Source organism: Pavona decussata, unplaced genomic scaffold (assembly GCF_977016875.1).
Source record: "Pavona decussata unplaced genomic scaffold, jaPavDecu1.1 SCAFFOLD_381, whole genome shotgun sequence".
Lineage (NCBI taxonomy): Eukaryota > Metazoa > Cnidaria > Anthozoa > Scleractinia > Agariciidae > Pavona > Pavona decussata.
The window spans coordinates 855,101-877,792 of NW_028145755.1; the positions used below are offsets into that span (position 1 = coordinate 855,101).

At 38.3% G+C, this 22,692-nt stretch overlaps 1 protein-coding gene and 2 long non-coding RNA genes across 4 annotated transcripts; 1 reads left to right on the forward strand and 2 right to left on the reverse strand.

The window, feature by feature from the left end:
- Positions 1-5,357: 5,357 nt before the first annotated feature.
- Positions 5,358-18,212, reverse strand: LOC146451963 (uncharacterized). The gene is made up of 3 exons (XR_014859872.1): positions 15,021-18,212; positions 14,005-14,065; positions 5,358-5,720 (listed from the first exon to the last, which is right to left on the reverse strand). It is a non-coding gene; the product is annotated as an uncharacterized LOC146451963 (long non-coding RNA).
- Positions 5,657-11,538, forward strand: LOC146451964 (uncharacterized). Its single transcript, XR_014859874.1, has 3 exons — positions 5,657-5,746; positions 6,648-11,259; positions 11,311-11,538. It is a non-coding gene; the product is annotated as an uncharacterized LOC146451964 (long non-coding RNA).
- A 941-nt stretch (positions 18,213-19,153) lies between the features above and the next one.
- Positions 19,154-21,727, reverse strand: LOC146451965 (uncharacterized). Of its 2 annotated transcripts, XM_085098462.1 has the most exons (6): positions 21,585-21,727; positions 21,390-21,503; positions 21,209-21,295; positions 19,745-20,912; positions 19,556-19,669; positions 19,154-19,485 (listed from the first exon to the last, which is right to left on the reverse strand). In XM_085098462.1, the coding sequence occupies exons 4-6, from the start codon at positions 19,857-19,859 to the stop codon at positions 19,415-19,417; spliced, it is 300 nt and encodes a 99-aa protein (XP_084954588.1). In that variant the 5' UTR covers positions 19,860-20,912; positions 21,209-21,295; positions 21,390-21,503; positions 21,585-21,727; the 3' UTR covers positions 19,154-19,414. The 2 variants fall into 2 exon arrangements, 1 of the variants encoding a protein (XP_084954588.1); XR_014859870.1 differs by having other exon boundaries at positions 19,556-20,912.
- Positions 21,728-22,692: the final 965 nt, after the last annotated feature.

Consider the following 22,692-nt stretch of genomic DNA (forward strand, 5'->3'; position numbering starts at 1 on the left):
AAATCCTCGAGAAATAGCCAATCTGTTTAACTTTTCCGATGCATCAGTTTTTGCCCATGACCCTCCTCCCCTCAATGCCTTTATGGAAGCGCTGCTAATGCACCAGCCTCTCCTGATAAGTCGGAATTAACGCTCACGATTAGCGAAGTCCAATCCGTGCTCGAAGCCCTTGGTTTTAATTCGGCATTTCTCACTAGTTTCTTTGCTTAGGGATCTTGGCCTTTGGAAAATTTCCTTTGGGAATCTTTTTGGGGATATTTCTTTGACCCTGGTTTTGAGGCCCAAAAAACGTCACAGGGGAGGTTTTCGGACACATTGATTCAAATGGCAGTTTTCGCACACACTGATTGATTATTACCACTCCACATCCTGCTTATGCTCTTACGTTAACTAAGTCAAGACTATTACAAATTACTTTGTGTTTTTAACAGTGCATGCGGTACCTTAGCGCAACCCTGTAAAAGCGATGGGAGTTAAGCGAGTAGGTGAATTTCGTTTTATTCCAGACATGATCTTATCTCGTTAGGGTTAATATTTGGAAATATGCAGAAAACGGGACAAATCGAAAATGGACACTGTGTCTGGTCCTGGCGAAGTATAAGCGGGTGTCAAAGTGTTTTGCATGCATTGTAGCTTGATGTTAACAATTTCCAATCAAAACAATTGTCTGGGAATAATCGATCATGGAACCAATACCCAAAAGCAAGATCTTAACTTGTCATTCTATATAAATGAGCAAGAAATCGAACAAGTTAAATAGTCGATGTTTTTAGGTGTCTTCCTTGACGGAAATTTGTCTTGGGAGGCTCACATTTCTTATGTAGCAAACAAAACTTCAAAATCGATTAGAATTATCTATAGATCAAGTTTTCTTCTCTCAACATTCAGCCTCAAGAGGCTGTACTGTTGAATGATTTATCCTTATCTCTATCATTCTAACCCTGTTTGGGGTTCAACTTACAAAACTAACCTCCTTCGTCTTGTGATTTTACAAAAACAATCGAGTCGTTAGATTTACACGTCCAATTTTATTATTATTATTATTATTATTATTATTATTATTATTATTGTTATTATTATTATTATCGTTATTATTATTATTGTTATTATTAATTTTGATGCCCCTTCAGAACCTATCTTTAAGGAACGTCATATACTAAATTCGATGACACCCATTCTTTAGATTTTTGTACTCTTATTAAATTTCCTTCTGCCCAGTAAGTTAACAATGCATTCCTCCTTAATAATCAAACTCATTCCTACAACACAAAAATTGCTCATGCTTTTACTTGCACTTTTGTAGAACCGTCTCAGTGTATTCAACCATTATATGTATCACCTCTGTAATGAAGAAGCCTTATTCTATAAGCCCTATGCTTTCTCCTAAGGCTTCCTCACCACTTTCTCTGATATATATATATTCTTTGTACTCTTACTTTGCTTTTTTTGGTAACGTGTGTGGTGGTGAAATAAACAAACAAACAAACAAGACATGACAGCTGCGGTCTCAACGATCTCACTTTGTACGCGCGGTGTGATTGGTCAATTTTGCGGGCGGTTTTTCACTGTACCGCCCGTTAAATTTGAAAGTTTCCCTTCCCGCGCGTCCGATTAACCTCAGAGATGTAATAACTATCTTACTAACCTCGTTTTCTTAGTCCGTACTGTTAGTTACGGATACTCGCTCTTCCAATAAAATCAACGGGAAAAAAACTCGGTCCGTAACTTACGGTACGGACCTCGAACTCGGTTAGTATTAAAGAGGTATATATTATGAAAATAAATAGATAAATAAATAATTGTCCATCTGTTCACAAATTGAAAAATAAAATAAAACAGGGGCTCCCCATTTCGAAGAAGTGGCTGATAGGCCTGCTGTTTTCCACCCTGTCCCAGATTAGGACTAGGACTCGGTACTCCCAAGAAATGGGAAAAGTCGTTTGAAAGATAAAAACCCACGAGGTTTTAACAAAGACACTGATGAGTACAAATAGTCACGGGGAGATGGACAGCAATCGGAGAAACCAAGTGAAGACCATGCAAATAAGCAGCAAGTTGATGAGCACGATTAAGGGGAAAGGATAGACAGAATAGGCCATTTCCGAGTTGCTGTGAAACTCATTATAAAAGCGAGGCTAAGTTCAAAGCTTTTCATATGAAAATTAGTTTTGTTTGCATTCAAATGAAAACTAATTTTCATAATAAAAACTTTGCACTTAGCCTCGCTTTCATAGTGAGGCTTAAAGCAACTCGGAAATGGCCTATTGTTGCAATTTTAAGAAAAGACACGACATTTTTTTTTATTTTACAATACATGTTTCAAAAGTAATCTACTGTCATCTTCAGTTGCAATTAACACAAAGTACAAAAGCTACACAGAATGCTAATTAGCCGAAACAACTGAAAAAGATAGGGACCGCGGACGGGGAGGGTCTGGGGGGCTTTAGCGCCCCCTCCCAACTTTTTGGATGGTAAAAAATATATTTTATTTAACTTAGCCACATCCATCACTTACAGAAACAACCTACCTTACATACTATTAAGTCTATTAAGGTTTTCTAAGACAAACCCGGCAATTTTAGACAGTTTGTCGTTAGTTTTGCTGCTGAACGGATTGCTAGATTTCAACCGTGAAATAATGGAATTTCAGCTGATGTTTCTATATTCATTCGTTCTTGGATCGGTGTTTCACGAAGATAAAGTTTCGTCACTGAAACGTTCGAGAGAGGTTTTGCAGAACGACTTTCATTTCTGAAAGCTACTTATCGTCGTTGCACGTAAATATTTGAAACGGAGAATTATTTACAGCCACGGTCATCCTGTATCATTCAATCTCGCTTCATAACGATCAAAGAAGCACATATGAATTACGGAAACGTGAACAACGAAACTGGGTCTTCACAAACTGCTGGCTTTCACCAGAAAAAAGAAAAATTTCTGTCTCATCAGCCTGCTGTGTTGGTCAAAAGCAAGCCGGGGCCAGACTGAAGCATTGACTCCTTACTTCAAATGAAAAGAAAACGTATTTTAGTTGATACAATTAAAAATTTACACAACTGTTGACAGTTTTTGCTGCGTTTCTAGCCATTTTAGAAGACTTAATTTTTCCAGGCGAGCATTTCCCCGTCGGGCCACCCTAGTTGACGCACGTTAACGCGTTCGCTTTAGCCCCCCCCCCCCCCCCCAACTCTAAAAGCCCTGAGAGAAGCATGATAATCAGTTGTGCACGATTACAAGAAAAGTTTTAAATTGGAGTGATACAGTTGATGATTTAGTGTAGGTTGCTCCCATTAAACATATGTATAGAATCTTTGATCTTTAGTTGGAAGCTGGCGGAAGCGTGATCTAAAACGGTGAAACAATTATAAGAACGTAAACTACATGTTCTGAAAAGATTTTTTAAGTGTGTCGAAAACATGTATTTCAAAATCAAAAATGCTGTGTCTTTTCTTAAAAATTGCAACATTTTTGCTGCTATCCAGACCGTATAGACAGAATTGCAAGCAATTTCAATCAAGGACCAATAATATCAAAGACAGAAATTCATATAATAACTTTTGTATTATTTCCCGCTAGTTTGACCTCATAGAAGAATACATGAATAATTCTCATGCAGGTTTTCCTGTGAGTTGTGTTCTTTGTATCGATCCATATAAAGTCCAAAACACCTGCCTTTTCCTAAATTGCTGAAGCCCCCTTGCTATGCCGGATTTCCTCCGGTATTTTAGAGATAAGAATTTTTACAATCATTAAATGTGGGCAGTTGAATGTCATTATCAAATTTAGTTCCTTTTGCTAAAACCATTCATTCCAAGTGTATTCGTCTCATGCGCACTATATATCAGTCAGTGTATTCTTAGACGAACCAGCGAATAACTATTTTTACCTAGTGTATTTCCTGTTCTGTTTGTTTTTTATTGTCGTTGAAGGAACTATACTACAGTAACTCCATCAAGACATACAGGTATTTTGTGCTGTTTTTCAGGCTACGCCGAAAAGCAGATACTAGAGAAGGCTTATTGAATCAAAGAGGAAAATAGGGGGGCAGGGGTGAACCATGCATATTTCAGAGATAATTAAGCAGTAACGATTCTATACTTTTTAATTCATAACAAAGTATGACATATTCCCCCAAATTGAAGCTCGTTCTTGGTGGTTTCCTCAATTTTCTTTTAAGATTCTAATAGCCCTTGCTATTTCTGCTTTTCCCCTATGGTATAAATAAACCGCGCAAAAATACCGTTGTATTAATTACCTTTTTTAATTAAAAAAACCCCGGGTGATCGGATGATGCAGAAATATTTAAGAATAAAAATAAGCGAAATTACACAACGTTTTGATGTCATCATAATATCATTTTCAAGTGAAAAAGTGCATATGTTACATATCAATGTAACACATTTATTTCCTCACTGGAAAATTAAATCAAGATGATAGCGAAACGTTGTGTAATTTCGCTAAGTTTTATTCTAAAAAGTTTATCTAAAACTACGCTGATCAGTATCCTGAGATAAGTAGAACATATGCGCAGTAAACAAAAGAAGGCGCCAAATAGACATTTATCAGACTTGTGATCGCAAGGTGTTTCCTTTCGATAATAATCATTTTATTAAAACTAATTCTTTTTCCTGAACGACACATCATTTGGAGTTTGAGGACAGAAACAGATGCATTTCCGTCGCAGCACACTTTATTGATAGTTTGAACTCGACCCGAGCAAGTACCTGAAATTAGGATTATGCTCCACGACCACCCTAGCTCCCCCCCCCCCCCCCCCCAATTATTGACTTGGTTTCTCAGTAAAGTTAAGGGGTTGAACATGACACCCACACCCACTGGTCCTTATAAAGCCATCGTTTGCATGTTGTTGAAAGGAAATTCACTGAAGAGTGGATTCTCTAAAAGCATTTTCAACATGCCATTATGTGTTTCACTTAGTGCCCACAAGCGCCGAATCTTGCAGATCTAACTGATAACCACAACTCGCTACGACTATTGTATGCGATTTCCGTAGCGTGCAGTTCACCTCATGCAAGTATCGTATATACTGACTCATTTCATTCAACATGCCCACGCCTTCGAGTATCAAGCGCGTCTCAAAAATTTTGACGACATTTTTACTTGTTGTGTGCGACAAGTTGTAGGTTTAATTTGCACGAAAGAATTCGTTATCGTAGGCTTGTCGCCAGCATGTCTGCACACAGCGAAGTCTCAATCGGTGTTTTATGCTGGTGGTCCTGTCCATTGGTCGTGTCGGTCATACGGAGAGAAAATATCGAGGAGGTCTGGGACTAATTCACAAGCAGTATGCGTCTATGTGCGCGTCGATAGCGCAATGAGCAACTGAGAATACAAAATACTTCAAAGGTTGGTATATTTCCACACATTTTCCTTTAGACTACTAACACAAACCATTGCAGGCCTAAATATGTACATTAGCAAACTAAGCGTCTCAAACAAACCAGATTTTGATCTTTACGGAGTGGCAGCCCTTTGTCACGAATGGCGCGCGAAGGAGCGTTTGTATAAGCTACAAAATTGTTTCGTAAGAATTCTCTAACAAATCTTGGGACTTCTGTCCCAGTATTATACAAGCAGACATCGCAAAAAGTGTTCTAAAGAGTGTAGTAGTAATTGTGTTGTCCTCTTCCTTTTCAGCTTTACAAAAACCATGTGCTCTCAGACATTATATACACATGTGCCATTCAAGTGGAAAATTCCTAAAATGCAAGATAAAATAATGATGGTAAGTTTGTTTCTGTCGTACATTAACACCCTGGTTCATAAAATCTTCTAAAGCCTCTCACTGTTCTGGATTTTTAACATTTGTCTCCGAGAAAACGTTCCCAATATATATATGGTAAATATGTCTTTATAATATAGCGCACATATTACAAATTCTCATGGTGATTTCTCCTGTGGGGTAAGATCGAACGTCAGGATGTCAAGGCGCCACTGGCAGCCATTATCAGCCCATATTGATCGCTCCCACCCACCCACCCAACCCACGCATTAATGGGCAAGACAGATGAAATTGGAGATAGAGAAAGACCACCACACCGGGGACTAGGCCCCACTAGTTGTTTGAAAAGTACTTGGACCTTTTTTGAAAAAAAAATTAAAAAAAAAAAAAAAAAAACGTGGAAGTTAACTAACCTTAAACCTGAAAACCAGAAAAGTCTTTAATAAGGGTGCTCTCCATTTGCTTAAACTAGACAGTAGCACGAGCCAGTTTATATTAGGAAACTGCTTTGACATAATTATATGCTGTGGCCTTTAGAATCAGTGTGTCTGCAGATAACCACACTTGCGAGGAAAGATTATGCATCAATTAGATTGAAATTGCCTTGCCAAAGATCTTCAAACCATGTAACGCTTGACCCATTATGAAGATGTCAGGGGGGATTTAAAATGTATGATAGATTTCATCACCAACTAATGTTGTGGTTATGCTGTTAGCCCTGAAATAGTTCTGTTTGGTTTGGTTTGGTTGGAGTGCCCGATACATTGAGCACATGTGAATTTTCTGTCATTGAAATGATTAATCGTTATTGACAGTCTTTTCAACTATTTTCAGCCAAGTTAGGTGCCGGCGAAAAGCATTAATTAACCAAACTAACTGAATTTGATTAGTTTCCCCAAAATAGAACATAAAGAATTTAAAACCCAACCAAACCAAAATGGTTGATGCCAACAGGGCCAATAGACCATGACTGAACCAGGAGCTCTGTGAAGGTGGGTAAAATAGCAGTAGTGTGGCCAAGTGTTCAGGGCACCATCTTCCAATCCAATGATCCCAGGTTCAAGTTCTGTTCAAGTTCCAGGTTCAAGTTCTGGAAAGTCCCGGTAACTTACCGGGCCCGAGAAGTATATTTTTAGATGTTTTTTTGCCGATTATAAAGTGATTACAGACATGGTACTTGGTTAATGTTTTCATAGAATTATAAGATTTTAAAATTTAGTATTCAAAGCTAACAAAAATTTACTTCGGTTAAGAAACATTTAACTCCAAAGACACTTATCTTGCCCAGTAAGTTATGGGGACTTTCGAGAAACGGGCCCCTGAATGCTAGCTGGAGATGTTTACGGTAGCCATGAATTGGCTACACTTGGGGAGCTTTCTATCTGTCAGAAGTGCCCAATCAGACCAGTCGGTCCACAAATGGAGTGTATATGGATTTGAAAGACTGATTCTTCAAGTTTTTCCAATAAAATTATTGGCATGTTCTTAGAGTAGTGTGGGTCATTTTGAAGGAATTCAAAAAAGTGGCACACAAACTTTTGTTCACATTGATGCAATTCATTTGTGAAATGATCGATTAGGCCGGCCAGTTTTGACAAGTGGAAAGCACCCTGAATAACAAACTGATCTGCCTCAAACCAGTTGGGCTCTTATTGTTATGTTCCATAACTTTGTAGTATTTTTTCCTTATATTATTTACTTCATCACCATGATAACTCTTCTTGGGGAAAGGATTACTAACAAATAAAATGATTTTGATTATTACAGTTACTCAATTTGCCCAGAGCATTGCTCTAACCAAATCCATGCCTAAGTAATGTAGTTAATAAAGTTTAGTATGTTCTGATGAATATAATTAATGGAAAATAGTTAAGCCTTATGAATTATTAGCCAATACTTGTTTTGTGTATCTAAGGATGAAGTGACTTGAGTATAACTGCCCACAGATGCTGTCTTTATCCTACTTTCTCTGCCCCAGTCCTCTCAGGTTTCTATCATTCCATCCCATTTAATAAGAATAGCTTTAGGTATAAAAATTATTTTTCAAATAAGAACACACGGTTTTAAGTTTGAAAAACATGACCTACATCCATCTTCAGTTTCAAATACAAATAGAACCACTAGTTGATGTGAAATAAATACAAAGCCTATAGAATAATAATAACTGAATAACAACATGGATATGAATAAATAAAATTAAAAAGAAAGTGATAAATTAACATGATTGACTTGTTTGTTTAACAAGGGATTTTCCCACCCGATGTGTAAAAATTATTTGCCTTGCATTATTGATCATAATTATTTTTGTGCTATGATCAAAACATCAATTCTCCAAAGTGATTCTTGTTCAGCTTTTTTTATTCTTAGTTGTGAAAATTTTGATTGCCAGGGCTAAAAATAATGGCGAGACTCCCTCTCCTCTCCCACCCCCTCTCTATTTTTTTTAACTTTTGAAACTGCTTGAGTATGACCACTCAAATGAAAGCTACTGAACAGTGCTTTCCTGTGGTGCTGTTTATTATGCTGTACAAGGTGGTTCTAACTTTTGAGTCTGTGGATGAAATCCTAAAGTGTGACCATTCAAATGAAGCTACTGAACAGTGCTTTCCTGTGGTGCTGTTTATTATGCTGTACAATGTGGTTCCAACTTTTGAGTCTGTGGATAAAATCCAGGAATGTTAGCATTCAAATGAAAGCTGCTGAGCAGTACTTTCCTGTTCTGTTCTTTATTATGCTGTAAAAGGTGAGTCTAACTTTTTGAGTCTGTGAATGAAATCCTGGATTGTGACTTGTTTCAAGTAAAGCATGGGCAGTACTTTCCTTTGGTGCTGTTTATTATGCTGTACAAGGTGGTTCTATCATTTGAGTCTGTGGATGAAATCCTTAACTGTGACCATTCAAATGAAAGCTTCTGAGCAGTACTTTTCTGCGGTGCTGTCTATTATACTGTACACTGTGTTTCTAACTTTGTAGCCTGGACAAGATCCTAAAGTGTGACCATTCACTAAAAGGATATTGACCAGGACTTCTTTGTGACACTGTTTATACTATTCTGTACAAGACATTTTAACTTTTGAGGCTGTGAATATTCAAATGAAAGTTTTTATGCAATGCTTGTGTGTGAGCTCATTTTATATAATTAATGCTGTTCAAGTCAGTTCTAACTTTCCAGGCTGTGGATAAAATATTGAACTGATACTTTCATGTTATACTGCTTTATGCCTTATAATTCAGTTCTCATATTTGAGGCTGTGGATGACACATACTAACATGAGGCAAAAATTATGAAAGCTATTAAGTGATATTGTCTTGTGGTGCTCTTTTATGCTATGTAGTATTTCTCTTGTTGCATAACAGAGATGTTTGTACATATATTACACATGTGCTAACTCCCTGGGATAATCCAGGAGTCCCCTGGATACAGAATGAATCTCCTGTTCTCTCACCAGGACACCAAAATTAATCTTCCAGATAAAGGCCACTTTTGATCGTCTCTCTAAAATTATGATTTTAATCCCAAATCTTCCAAAAATCCAATTTTCATATTCATTTATGGTTCCATGGTGCATTTTTCCCAATCTGTTGTGCCATTTAGAGAAACCCAGGAAAGGGGTCAATTTTGCTAGAAAGTGGAGGGGGGATTTGTTAATTTTTTTTGGAGGGTGGGGGGGGGGGGGTTGATTTGGGCCAGTTTAGGAGGCTGGGGTGGGGTAGGTTCATGTGGACCATTTGGGAAGGGGAGGAGTGGGTTGATCATGGGAGAGAGGGCTGGGACAAAAATCTCTATGGTGTTTTGTTTTCATGGTTATTTTTGTGGCCACTCCTTATGTTTAATCCTTCATTGGCTCTTGCAAGTGAAAAGATTATAGAGGAGTTTGCTATTCGGTGGGAAGTCATGCAATCTAAACTACGGAGCTACAGTACATTTGAAGGGGTGCATAGAATAAGGCCCTTAATGACTTTTGATGTAGGGTGAAATTCTCCTTTTGTTTCACAAGCAAATACAAGGCAATGTGGAAGGAGAATCTAGCAATTTATCAGAAGTCATTTAGGGCTTTTTTCCAGGCACCCCTTCATTTGTAGTGTTGGTGCTTAGGGTTATTTTGGTATTTCTTGTTTGCTGTTTTGAAGCATTTTGGGCCACTAGGCTGGTGAAAAATTTGAGAATGAACATCTAAAATTTTAAAAATTGGCACAATTTCCAACTGTTAATTAGAAAAAAAAAATCACTTACACTCGGAGAAAAGGAGGTAAAGTTTTTAGTTTTATGAATCAGAAAATCTGGACCTCTATATAATCAGACATAGGGAATAATAAAATATTGCTGTTTGCCAAGGAATAGATTGAAATGCTATTGAAGAAAATCTATTTAAATTATATGTGAACTTGAGGTGTTAATTTCTAGAATAATGAGAATTCCAAGAAACTGAATAATATTTCAAAATGTGCACCTTGACAATTGCCAACTGGTGGCCCTGTTATATTTTTAATATACAAAAATGTACACAATTTGAGTCTTTGGTTTTTGGAGATTTCCTAGTTATGTGACAAGTCAAACACGGTTGTGTCTTGAAAATCTCGTAAACCTTTCAAGGGAACAAACATGGTCAAACAGCTTGTGTGTGGATTTCAGGGTTTCTGTATGATGTGCTATCCATGTCCATAGTATCTGTTCTACCAAGGCGACCAATGATCCCTTTCACAATAGCAACATTGTGGTAGTTAACACTCCTCCCCTTAATTAAGAACATTTGGGGTCGTGCTAAATCCACAGTACCAAAAAAAGTGATGACTTGTACATTTACCAATAATTGTTACCATATGAAAACCCTTAAAATGCTCATAAAAACCTTTAGAAAAGTTTTAAAAACTTCAAACCTAGCATACACAATGTTAGTTCAGGGACAAATTTCGCAAAAGCATTTGGCTTTCTATATGCCTGTTAGCTGTGTTACATGTAGGTTCGCAAGGTATTGTGGTAAAAATGTACAGCGCTATCTTTTTTCCGTCGAGTGGATTATGTTTTGCAATTCTGTAATTGGGAGAAAATTTTGAAAATATGATCCAAAGGCTTCATGGCAAATGGCACATACATGCAGTTAGAATTTTTTTTTTCATAATGAATTGATGTGACTTTTGTTAGGCCTCTTCCCCCATCCCCCCTCCCCTCCCCGTCTTTAACCATCCCAACAAGATTGAACCCAGCTGTAAAAAAGAAAACACCCAGCATAAATATAAATATCCAGATATAAGACCAGGGCAAACAGGGGCTTATTTCGGGCAGGGTTGTTTTCACAGTGGGAAGGGGAGGGCCTTAGGAGTAGAGGTCTTTTGTTTTTGGCCTCTTGGAGTTGTTTGGGCTTGACAGTGAAGATGGCTTGTTTTTTGCCCAGGGGGAGGGGGCTGCAGTGGAGGAAATGTTGCCTTTAATTGACAGTTATTTGGTTGTTTGGGCTTGACAATGAAGAGGGCTTGTTTTTGCTCAGGAAGTGGGGGGGGGGGGGGGGGTGGGAAGAGTGGAAGAGGGATTGGTTTTGCTCAGTAGAGGGGGGTGGGGGTAATGGAAGAGGCCTCGTTTTTGCCCAGGGGGAGTTATTATTGGAGGAAATTTTACCGTTGAAAGATTGTGGTGCTTGATAGTGACGAGAGAGTGCAAAATTTTGAAATTTTGAGTAACTGTATAGTCCATTGGCTTATATTTAGGAATGCTTATTACTTGAACTTGTTGGGAGGTGTAGGGGGGTTACTCAATATATTTTCGTACAGGGAGGCTCCACCAGGAGATTTCAACCCCTTCCAGTGCCAACACCATGACAAAAACAGTGGCCCAAGGTACCAGTGCTTGGTCCCTCAGAATGCTCAAGTTAACATTGGTTAATTTAGGTTTTCCCAGTGGATACAATATACACGTAATGTATGGTCCCGAGGGAAACAAACATCAGGACTCTTGGGAAAACAAAACTAACTAGTTTCCCGAGGGACCATACATTAAGTGCTTTGTTATATATTTAGACTTTCTCTTCAACAATCACAACAAAACAAACAAACAAACAAACAACTGAGAGGGCAACGACTGCGGAATTGTATCCCAGTCGGGATATATTTGTATTTGATCAGGGACATGCGACCAAGAATCAACCAATCACAGTGCTCGTTTTGTTGAGTGTAAGTCAAGGTATATAACAAAAGGCGTTAATGTAAATCAAAAATATTTTCCCCAACCCACCACCCCTGATGTACAAATGGATTTCCCCGGGTTGGGGTTTGGGACGTTACATTGTCTATCTTCCCATCAAGGTGTGCATTTCTCAAAAGTACGTGCCAGGAAGCTGTTTTACGGTCACAATATTCTTCAACAGAAATTCAATTTTTATAATTTTGAAATCTAGAACTTTGAAAACGATTCAAGATCACAGAGCACACTGGGCCATCAAATGATTAAAAAAAAATCTAAAAAGATACTTTTTGGTCTCAGAAAGAATTCTGCACGTTTGAGAAATGAACCGCAAGAAAGGAATTAATCGCTCTGATAAATATTAGTTATCACATGTTACTGAAACTACAGATACATGTAAGCACATACAGGCAGCCTCAGAGCTGTCATTTAGGGCTGTAACCTGTAACACCTGTTACGGCTAAACACCCTTTAAAGGACCTTATGTTACGGCTGATCTTGACAGTTGAAGGGTGATTTTACTTGGAAATTAACAAGATTGTTACGGCTGAGAAGCTTAATGCCACTTCTGGCTAAAAACTTAATGACAGCCCTGAGCCTCCCCATAAAATGGCAAAGGTTTGGCCAATGCTTCAGGAATATGTTTGCAAAATTAATAATGAGGGGATGGCCGGCATGACTTTCGGACTAAAACTACAAACAACAGCAGTTGGACCAGTCATTATGAGACTTCAAAACCTCTTTTGAAGGTTTGCTTTGATTCAGTGGTTTTGTGGCCCATGTCTTCAAAGTCCCAGTAATTTACTTATGCAGAGGATGAAGACTATTTTAGGTTCAAGATGTTCCTCAAAAGAGGGTCAGTCTTGATTGATTTTGAACTTAATTTTTAAAACAAAACTTTAAGCCTGGTTCATACAAGTGACATAATAACATAACATTATTTGGGGAACTGGTCATAACAAGTTTGTTCGAAGAGGACCCACCTTGTCTGGGGTAGGGGGTTATCGAAGACACCACCTATCTCGTGAACATTTCCAACAAAATTTTATTGGCTTTAAAATTTGAGTTGACACAGAAATATTCAGCTAGCAAGAGTCAGCATTGCTAGATAAAGAAGAAGAGTGAGGTTTGAATCTCATTGTCATTTTTCTTGCTGCTGAATACAGGGGTGGCTATGCAATAAAGACACCATCTTTTGAGGTTGAGGAAGCGGGGTGCAGGCAGAGACCACCATCTATTTTGAGGTTTGGTGGGTCCTGTTTGAGTATAGTAGTTTTGACCACTTCCCTTAGACTCCTAAATGGATTCGAAAACTTCTTGTTGGGATCTTTAAGTAAATTATTAGGACTTTTTGAGAAATGTAACTTGAAGGGAAGCCCATTTCCTCTCTACAATGGCAGATCAATTTACATGGACATCTAAATGCTCAGGTAAAAATTTAAAGACATCTATGGAATTAAGTAAGGAGAATTAATATTTTCATTTGGGCACTAAATAGACTGCTATAGCGTACAAGTAGGGTCTGAAAGGTTATGGAAGATTGTTGAAAAGTTTCAAATTTTGTCATGGTGCAACCTTTCGATTTAAATGATCCTTTTTTGAAGCCACGTTTTTTTGCATTCGAACCCCCCCCCCCCTCCCCCAGCCAGTTTCACCAGCCCCCTCCTTACACAAAAGGAACAATTCGATCTGAGGTTAACAATAGGCTTTTGTGTTCAGATAATATCCCAGAATGGCTCCGAATCTGGTCCCAAAAAATTGTTAATCCAATGAGCAATGTTACAATAACAACTGCAAGTAATCTCTGCTACCCACATAAATTTGTCATAAGCAACAACAAAGTGTACCAATTTCACTGTTGAAATCCAATATCCTGCTTCTTTCTTTTTTCTGTTAATTTCACACTTTCAGCAAATCATTCCCAACGTAATTAATTTGATTACTCAGATGGAACTATCTCAAAGTGAAATAATTCATTGCGTCAAAGGAATTTTCTCTAACTTTGCATAACTATTGTCTATTCATTTTTTTGTTTGCTTTCAATTTCATTTTATCCTTGACAAATTATAAAAATCCGTCAACATACCTCTGCTAGCGTCCTTTTTTGCTTTCAACAGCAACAAGTCTTCCCCCTTCAACTTTGACTTCTGTGAAAAAATACAGATTGATTTGTAAATGAATGGTCGAGTGTTGTTATCTGTTTCACTTCCACATTCAAAATGTCTGTCAGTGAAAGCGGTCTTTTGGCAAAATCTTTAATTCTGACAATTCGAATGAGAACTTTTGAGTACTACTTTTCTTTCTTTTTTACTTTAATACCAGATGGTTCCAGCTTTTGAGTATCTGGATGGGATCCTAAGGTATAACCATGTACAAGCTGTTGAAAGCAAATCTTGTGTGCTGTTCATTATGCTGTACAAGGTGGTTCTAACTAGTGAGTCTGTGGATGATATCCTTAAGTGTGATCATTCCAATGAAAGCTACTGACCAGTACTTTCCTGTGGTGCTGTTTATTATGATTATGAGCAGTACTTTCCTGTGGTGCTGTTTATTATGCTGTACAAAGTGGTTCTTTTGTGGATGAAATCCTAAAGTGTGACCATTCAATTAAAACCTATCGTAGTACCATTATTGCTCTGTACCTGTACATGTAGGTCTGGCCCCAGTTGTTCAAAGGCTGGATAACTTTATCCGCTGGATAAGGCACTCTTCAGCGTCTAAAATATATTTCACATTAAACGTTGTCCAAGGTTTTCGTACACTCCCAAACTTAACTGTGGTTAGAGTGTGTATATTCGCTTGTTCAAGAGGAAATACTGAAATCTTTGCACAGATTGAAACTGTCGGATAGTGACATATCCACTGGATTACGTTATCTGGCCTTTGAACAACTGGGGCCTGAACTAAATCAAAGGATGCAATCTAAGATTTGAGATATTAAGGTTAAAGCTGTTAAATAGGCTATTCAGGTTTAACCGTTCTTTTCTCATTGCTTTATTTTCTTGGGAAACTCACAAATTTTGCTGTTTGCATTGTATTGTAGCACTTTATAATAGCGAAAGGTTGAAATCTCATTTACTCTGAGTCAAGCCAGCCTCTTACCTCCGTTTGCGAATCTCTTCACCACAATGATATGATTATCAGGACAGGCGATTACAATCCTTTGATAAGGAGTTGATTTTCTTCCTTCACTACTCCCTGTCTGCTCTGCAGCTGTTTCAGTTGCTGTTTTGTCCGCATTCATCTCAGGTGACAACCAGTTAATTTGTCAGATAAATTACTTGTTAATTCTCGAGGCAAATTGATCTTTCCAACAGCTGTACTCTCCTTGCTCTTTGCCTTTGTGTCGAGTCCTTCTTCCAAGGAGAATTTATGCTGGGGGTTTTGTCCTGCATCTGCTTTCATTATGGTTTAGGGACTGATAAAATCTGTCATTTGTTAGTTACTCTCTCGCTCATAGCCAATTATAACAGCTTTTTCCTATAGGGGAATCCCAATGTATGATGCCTTTGCGTTTTAACTGATATTGGTCACATCTTTTTTTGCCATCACTGCTTGGGGGGTCTCCCCAACATATTTTCAAAATCAAAATCTTCCTACTTTCTCTCTTTTATTATTTTCCTGCTTTTTGTGATTGAAGTCTTGCATTGTCACATTTGAGTTTAGCCCTCTAATTCTTTAAGATGTACCCTTTCTCAGTAACTCTTGTGTTTTTAATTTTGAGTATATGAACTGATCCTTAAGGGTGACCATTTTTGAAATTGAAAGCTATTGATCAGCACTTTCCTTTCGGGCTGTTTATTATGCTGTACAAAGCGGTTCTTACTTTGAGTTTCTGGATAAAATCCTAGTGAATGGCTATTTATGTGAAAGCTACTGAGCAGTACTTTGCTGTGGTGCAGTTTATAACGCTGTATGAGGTGGTTCTTTGAGTCAGTGAATGAATCCTAAAGTGTGACCATTCAAATGAAAGCTACTGAGCAGTACTTTCCCGTGGTGCTGTTTATTATGCTGTAGAGGTGGTTTAAACTTTTGACTCTGTGCGTGAAATCCCTAAGTGTGACCATTCAAATGAAAGCTACTGTGCAGTACTTTCCTGTGGTGCTATTTATTATGCTGTGTAAGGTGGTTCTAACTTTTGACTCTGTGGATGAAATCTTGAAGTGTGACCATTCAAATAAAAGCTACTGCGTAGCGCTTTCCTCTGGTGCTGTTTATTATGCTGTACAATGTGATTCTAACTTTTGAGTATGCTGTTGTCTTAAGTGTAGCAATTCAATGAAAGCTATTGATTCTTGCTTTTCTCTGGTGCTGTTTATTATAGTGTTCAAAGAGGTTTAAGCTTTCAAGGTAGTGCATTATCCTAATATGTTAATATTGGTAGTGAAAGCCTTTAACGCACAACTTGTCACCACTTTTTTTAATACACTAAGTTCACTGCAAACCAAAAATGAAACTACGTCGATGTGAACTATTCCTAAGATTTTCCTGGAAGCAAAAACTGAAAATACGCCTGTGATAATTCTTCATAAGATTCCACTACAAACGAAAAATAATATTACGTCTACGAGAATACTGGACGTTTTGATCCCCAAATTACAATCTTGTGACAAAACCCAGCTTGGGGGTCGAGTGGGATGGGGGCATGCAATACTCCTAGTCACTTCATGCTAAGATAACTGGAACTACGACCTGAGAGATGAATTTCTATGTCTAGAGTTAGCTCTTGTTGCCCACCACTCCTTCACTTACAATTTGGTTTCATATCAAAACAGCGCTCCTAATTAAGTTTTAGTTCCTTAACTCATTAGTCCTTTGAAGATGTATTGATGCCCTTATAACTTAGAATAGCTTGTTTCATGTGATCGGCCAGATTTCAATGATCTTAACTGTCATCTTAATGGGAAAAAAATCGAGTATCAACTATATTGTCAGATAACGTTAGTTAGACAAACAAAGTAAACAGGTTGCAGATATGGTTTGAGTCTTCAAGGATCGATTTACTCGCAGAATGGATGGCGGCTTGTGGTTGCACTGCTTCATTAGGATGTTCTAGAAGACTTGATCACTGTGTGATTTAAATGGTGCTGATACCATCTTTTAAACAGCCTAATGTCAGAGAATATCAACCGTGAATACAAGCGATGAAGCCATGTTTTTGAATGCGAGCCGTCCAGAAATACATCTTGCTCGACGAGTCATGGGACTGAACAGCTTTAAAAGCGGGCAGCTATCTTTTTGCCAAAGAAAATTCAATTTTTCCGACTGAAAATCCTGTGAACTTTGTTCGTTCTTTTAGAGAATTTTATTGCAAGTTTATATGAGGACTGGACTGATCATCACTCATGGTTATGGTAGTGGAACAAAGCTAATTGGATGATGAAAAGTTCTAGTTGCGTTCAAATGTTTCAATACGAGATAAATATTAAGGTTCAAGTAAAGGATTGTTTCTTCTATCTCATGGGGTTGTTCAGTGCTTAAATCTGATCTGAAAACTTTTATAAGCCTACTAAACGACCAGGTAGCAGCAGAAAACGAACAACGTACCACCTCAAAGCAGGTGCAAGCTACTCTCATATGGCTGACCTTTCTGCATGATGTGCTTCTGCTTCGTTATTTCTTGCCTTCCTCAGGGTAAAGAATATGTTGTCTACTGTATCGTTTCGTAGTCGGTCAATTTCGCATTTGACAAGAATAATCCGTTTTTTACCGTACAATCCAAGGCAGACAAACAGAGATTGTTCTATGGCAAAATTTCGAAGAAAAAATTTCTTAGAAGTGCATCGCCTGCTACTTAAAACATGCGCCTCTTGATACAAAGATCCTTCTTGTTCCATAGCTTTATTATAGTATCTCACGATGTTTCGGTTGACGCTTGGAATGAAAACCGCACAAAATAACTTTACGGGGATGCTTTAGTGTCGGCTCTTGTTCTAGTTCGATTCTAAGTTTCAAGTAGGGCAATTGTGATATTCTAAGATATGCGCACTTTTCGCTGAGCCTCGGTCTCGTCTCCTCTGCATTACAGAAAGAGATATGGGCACGACATAAATGCGTTCTTTTTTTGGCCCATCCAATGAGAGTTCGATAGAAGCTGGTGTGACCGGTTAGACCAATGGGAGCTTTTGTTTATCTAACGTCACGGTTAAAGGGTTCTGTAAAACTACTTAAGCAGCAGGGAAAAAATAAGAAGCTGCGTAGTTCTTGTGCAAATGAAATACGTTGAAAGTTTATGTTGTTTGGAAAATGTTGATTGTGGTATGTGGATGTTGAATGAGGGACAGCGCTGATGTTGCCATGAAGAGGTGCGTTTTCGTTTTCGTTTTAATACCTAGACTATGAATGCTGGGTAGGGTAAATAGAGTTAGGGAATTTCCCGTTTCGTGAAGTCTAGTTATATATTCCATTTTGGTCGGTTAGTGCGCCTGTTATGTTTGACGTCCAACGGGGGAATTCATTCCTGTGATATTAGGAGAATGTTATCTTACATCTCCTTTTCATTGAAACTTGGCAATGGCTAATTTTCGAATAACCTTCTTACCTTGGGACGTAAATTTCCATGTTTGCCGTTTATGCAAAGTTTAGCTTTTATTTCTCTGGATAAGTTTGATTTAGTTCATTCGAGCGAAGTATTCTGTGACGCAGTTGTCGAGAAACATATGTTTCGCAATTTACTGTTTTATTGTTGATTAATGAGTGGATTTTGCGAGCGACGCAAGCTATTGTTGAGAGAGAAATGCTATGAAGGCCCTGTTATAGTGTTCATCTTCGCCTGCTAATTGTTATGTTTACTTAATAGATAGCTTGTGGAATGACTCGTTTTTCGCTTCAGCTTAAAATCTCAGTAAGGTAGCCTACGATTTTGAACAAAGATCAACGAAATGTTAGCACTCTAGCTTAGCTGAAAATATTTTTAGGAAAGGATTCAACAACAAAAGCTATTCAGGGTTTGTTTTCTTGCTACGTGGGTTATCCAGATGACTTAGACAACAAAGAATGCCAATTGATTCTAAATTAGCACAGAGGGGAGGAGCGACGAGTAGAGAGAGAACATATATTGATCTCTTGCACCTCGCGTGGTTCTCTCGCGCGCGATTCTCTCGCGGCTGTCACGCAAGCTGTTCACGATCTTTGATATGGTGCTTGTGTTAGCGCATTTTCTTTTTTCAATTTGCTGGTGCAAATGGATAATTCTGATGTAATTTCTATCGCATAGGCTAGAAAAGGTGCTTAGATATACAGCAGATAAAATTTATTTCATTCCTGAACAATGTTGCTACAGCATAGTCTCCTTTGCTAAATTTAACGTTGTAAACATATATTCTAGTTTCCATAGACCATGTGAAAGTCGTCTTCAAACTGTGAAGAAAGATAATTTTTGTTTAACCTAAGATCAGGGCACTTACACAAATCAATTAAAACTTAGAACAACTTTTGAGACAATGTATTAGTGGAAATGACAACAAAATCAAAACAATATTTCTAAGTATCTTACCTTATCGATAGTAAGTTCTAGTGGGAATAAGTCTGTGTTCTCTGTCATCATCTTTGACCACCGTGTATCTTCCTTCAAAAGTAATCCTTGGTTATCAAGAGTGACAAGAAATTACACAAGGCGAAGAATTCTGAATAATTACCTCTCCTTTTTCGTTGAATTTCGATAATTTTTCCAGCAGAAGTCACGATTGTTAAGTGCCGCGCGTTATGTATTCGTTCTTCCTTAATTCTGTATCCCACTTGTACATCAAAGTCTGCAATTTTTAAGGCAATAGTTGTAGAGAGCTGGCAATGTTGATTGGGAAACTTAACACGTTTAATAGTCTTACCTCCGCTTGGTGATTCAAACATTATAATGGCCACTGGGTAATCGCCTTGCCTACTAAATACTTGAACAAACTCAACGAACTCATTTGAAGGCTCGTCTCCCTGATAACCTGCCATTTCATGCGGTTAAAATTCAGCGAGTGGTGGAACGTTCCAGTCGGACTGTTTGCATTGAACAAGTGCTGTTCTATAGACGAAGTGATGCGCGAGTCTCGTGCGCAGACAGGTTATTATGGTTATTTATCTTGATGACGTCAAATGTAATAACTGTTGAAAATAACTGTGACTAGCTGTTACTCCTGCTAAAAAAGTTACTTTCAGTACAATTAAAACCACTCACAAAAATGTAATTTTCCATAAAGATGCTGATAGCTATACTTAACTAGCGCTTGCGCTCGTGTGCACGCTCGTCGCCTATCGTGTAGACCCAATAAATTTTGGTTGTTTTAGGCGCCACTGTGATAACATCCAAGAACTCTGTGTATCGGTATTGCGGTCGCACTTCGTGTTATATTTTGTCTAAAAGTATGTGGTCCTCCAATTTATTTGACTCGTACTTTGCTTGTCAGATGCGCAATTTCTAGGATCTGTTAGGAGGGGCAGACAGACGTAGAGAGAGTTGAACCCTCAGATGTTACTCGGTGGATTCAAAGCATGATTTTTGAGAATACTTCGCATTTTTCATATCATAGATTTTTATCTCTTCACCTCGTATCTTAACCTGGGCTCTCAAAAATGTTTCCACGTTCTTTCCATGAAGGACCTGTTGGTTGCGTGCTTGAAACAAACAGCACCAATGTGATTAAATTTCAGATGTAATGCCTCAATTGAATGACATTGATTTCTACATTAGCATATTGGGAAGGAGCCAAAAGTATCTAAGGGTTAAGTGATAATGCATGTTGATCTCTCTCACTTCGCGCGCTAATTATCAAGCATTTTTGAACACTGCATTCCTGTTTATTTTTGCCAGATTTTTTTTTTCAATCTACTCTAAAGTAACCGTTTAAGCCCATGTCTTTATTTCTATCACAATAAGCAACGAAAAAAAATTACAACATAAGCGCACAGCGAATAGTGATTGTGCAGAAAAGCAAAAGATTTAACACATCGACGACGTCTCCACATCTTCTAACTTGTACGAGATTTAGTTCGAAGTTTGGACCTCAGCTGTTAAAAAGAAAATGAAAGTTTGTTAAACTGTTGGCAAGTTTATTCGACAGAAGTTGCAATAGCGAGAAAGGTAAAAGGAAGTAACGACTTTTTATTCGTCGAGAATCTCAAAGTGTTAAGCGCGCGCGCCTTCGTAACGTATTTCGGTTGGTGTCAGAGGAACAAAGAGCAAGGTATAGGAAAATTCATTACGTTTTATGTTGGTCTGTTTACAGGAATTTATTACGGCTTTAACGATAACTAGGCATTAAACAGAGGGGCCAGTCAAGTTGCCTATGGATTGTTTATCTTACCTGTTATTTAACTTGAGACTGGAGTCCTAGAGGCTGTGAGGACATATCCAACTCCGTGTAAAAGTTGGTATCTTTGGTCTATGTTGCCTTAAAAAAAAGTTCAGGTTGTTTAGAAACAAACCACGCTTCTCGAAGGAATTAGGAAAGAAATTGCGCTGTAGCACATTTTTGCCGTGATTACCTCGATTCTTTCGTTGAATGCTGACATACTCTCCTGTAGTAGTTACTATAACCAAGCGTCTCGCGTTATGCTCCCTGTTTTCATGTATCTTGAATCCTATTTGCACTGTAAATTCTGCAATTTGTTAAAATAGTCGTTCTTGAAGGTTGTCAAGTTTATGCAAGTAAATATCGTTATGATTATTGACATTATTACCTCGCGTTGACGATTCGTACAATATTATTGCTTCCGGAGAAAGACCAGGTCGCGAAACTCGTACAAATTCCACAAAGTTAGTTGGAGGTTCGTGTCCCTGATGGCCAGACATCTCGCGTACGATTTAGTTGTGAAACGTTTTATTTTAGCAGCGCGCTTCGATCAGAGAAGCAGATCGTGGAACTTCAAGAAGCGAGGTACGATGCGCATGCGTAGTCACTCAAGACATCCAAGTAAGTTCCCGGATACTCGCGCGGCGCGAAGTGCCACACACCTCCCTCGTCACTGCTTGGTCCAACTCGCGAAAAACTAAGGAATGACGTGCAGCCCAAAGGCCGGTTTACACATGCTACTTTTGATGCCATTTTTTCCCGCGTAAGGCTGCCACTTCAAATCGCAAGTGTAAGCCAATGTCAGCGCGATATGGCTGTATATTTTCTAAAGGCCGATTTAGACGATAAAACTTTTGCAGACGACTGTCGCATGCGATTTCTAGAGTGCGCGATGCTCGCGTCATGCAAAAAATCGTACACAACTCTCGTCATTCAACATTGCCTTCAAGAAACCCAGAAAATTTGAATTAAGTTCTAAACATGATCGAAATCTCAGCGACATCGGGGCGATAAATATCGCTGAAATGGCCGCTAGTTTACACAAGCGATTTAATAGTACAGCTTGAGCACGGCAAATGTTGCATTAAAAAGTCAGAGAAAAAATGTACGAGAATCCCATTTGAAAACGGCCCTAAAGAATTATTGAAACTTATTCTCCTCTGCAAGTCGCGAAATTTTTCTGCCTTTGAAAATCACTTTTCCCGCTTCAACGCATTGTTACACGTATTTACATGTGCCTGTTTACCCTTGAGGCGCTCTTCAAAAAAATTTACGAATTGAGCAGCGCTGATACTTTTAGTGTTACATGCTGTGTTGCTTAGGCCGGACAGTCCTGTCATTTTTATTTTAGCTTTCGTCAAGTTGCATTATTAGCCCTTTGTATTTCTTGTCAGATGCGTAACTCTGTCTCTTGGTGAGAGTAAATATAGTAAATAAGAGGGAGAGTAGATAGAGGTAGAGAGAGTTAAGGAGCTGATCACTTGTACCTTGTGAGA